The following is a 1206-nucleotide window of genomic DNA, read 5'->3' on the forward strand; positions in this document are numbered from 1 at the left end:
TGGCTGTGGCCACCACGTCGGCCACATCCGCCAGATCCGCGCCACGCAGCTCACACTTGGGGGAGCCATCCACACAGGCGTAGACCTGCTCCTCCGTGAAGTAGTCCCAGCGCAGCACTTCGAAGCGGGTTTTGGGCTGGAAAGGGGGTGGGATACCAACAGGCCACATGGCACTGTGGTCCCCGTCAGCGGACAGGCTGCTGGCATTCTGAATCTCTAGCTGCAAGAGGAGAGATGGAGGAGTGAGAGCCAAGGCGGGTGCAAGTAGGTCTTTCAGCTCTGGCTGCTGGCAAGCTAATTCCTGTCCCCTCAGAGATCAGACACTCCTGGCCCAAAGAGCAGTGCCAGAACAACTTTGCCTTCAGCCCACCTCCTGCCCAGCACTTCAGGTTTCCTCCGAACAGCACCCCAGATATGGCACACCCCCTTTACGAACAGCATCCGCACCCTCTGCCATCCCACCTGGCCTTTGCTAGCAGACCTCAGCACCCTGCTGGCCCCAGCAGCCTGAGCCACCACCACCACAGCTCATCCATCACCGCACCCACCCAGGTCCAAAGTGCTCTCCAGCCAACACTGCTAGTCCTGCAGCCACAAGCGCTCAGCTGATCACATCCCACAGCAAGTTCAGGTAAGAAACCCTCATATTATAGTGGAGAGGTGGCACAGAGCAACCAAAAAGCCCACAGGGATGACAGGAAGAGCCAAGACCCTTCCAGCCAAGCCAGGTCTCACCTGGAGCTGCTTGATCTCCTGGTAGGTCCTCTCAAGCTCCACCTGTGCAAAGTACTTGTGCAGACGGTACATCTGGAGGGGATCCAACACAGGGTGGACAGTGAAAGCGCTCTGGAAACGGAGGTCAGTCTCCCGCTCAGGGTCCGCGTTCTTTCCCAGCTCAAAATAGTGGTAATGCAGGCCCTGTGCCAGGCAGGAGAGACGGGTCATGGCCAGTCCTGACCCGTACTCCCATCCCACTGGCTGCCAGCACAGCAAGCTCAAAGGATGACAGGGTGCAAGGGTTGGTCCCCCCAGGACCCAGGAGCCCACAGGGAGGCGGGCAAACACACCAGGCCAGAATCAGGCTCCTGGACTCCATCTCCACTGCAGGACCTACCTCATGCTCCTCAGCACAGTTGACGCCTGTGTAGTCGATGATGCAGCGGCCTAGCCACTCGACGGGCCGCGCGCTGAGGATGTCATTGCTGG

The 1206-nt window shown here is 59.5% G+C and overlaps 1 protein-coding gene across 1 annotated transcript in view; it reads right to left on the reverse strand.

The window, feature by feature from the left end:
• Window positions 1–1206, reverse strand: part of CHPF (chondroitin polymerizing factor) — a 3177-nt gene that overhangs the window by 1443 nt on the left and 528 nt on the right. Inside the window, exons 2-4 of the mRNA XM_010143742.1 lie at window positions 1115–1171; window positions 736–918; window positions 5–220 (exon numbers count right to left, since the gene is read on the reverse strand). Coding sequence (XP_010142044.1) covers window positions 5–220; window positions 736–918; window positions 1115–1171 — 456 coding nt within the window. The remainder of the gene's footprint in view (window positions 1–4; window positions 221–735; window positions 919–1114; window positions 1172–1206) is intronic.

This window comes from Buceros rhinoceros, unplaced genomic scaffold, assembly GCF_000710305.1.
Source record: "Buceros rhinoceros silvestris isolate BGI_N320 unplaced genomic scaffold, ASM71030v1 scaffold19469, whole genome shotgun sequence".
Classification (NCBI taxonomy): Eukaryota; Metazoa; Chordata; class Aves; order Bucerotiformes; family Bucerotidae; genus Buceros; species Buceros rhinoceros.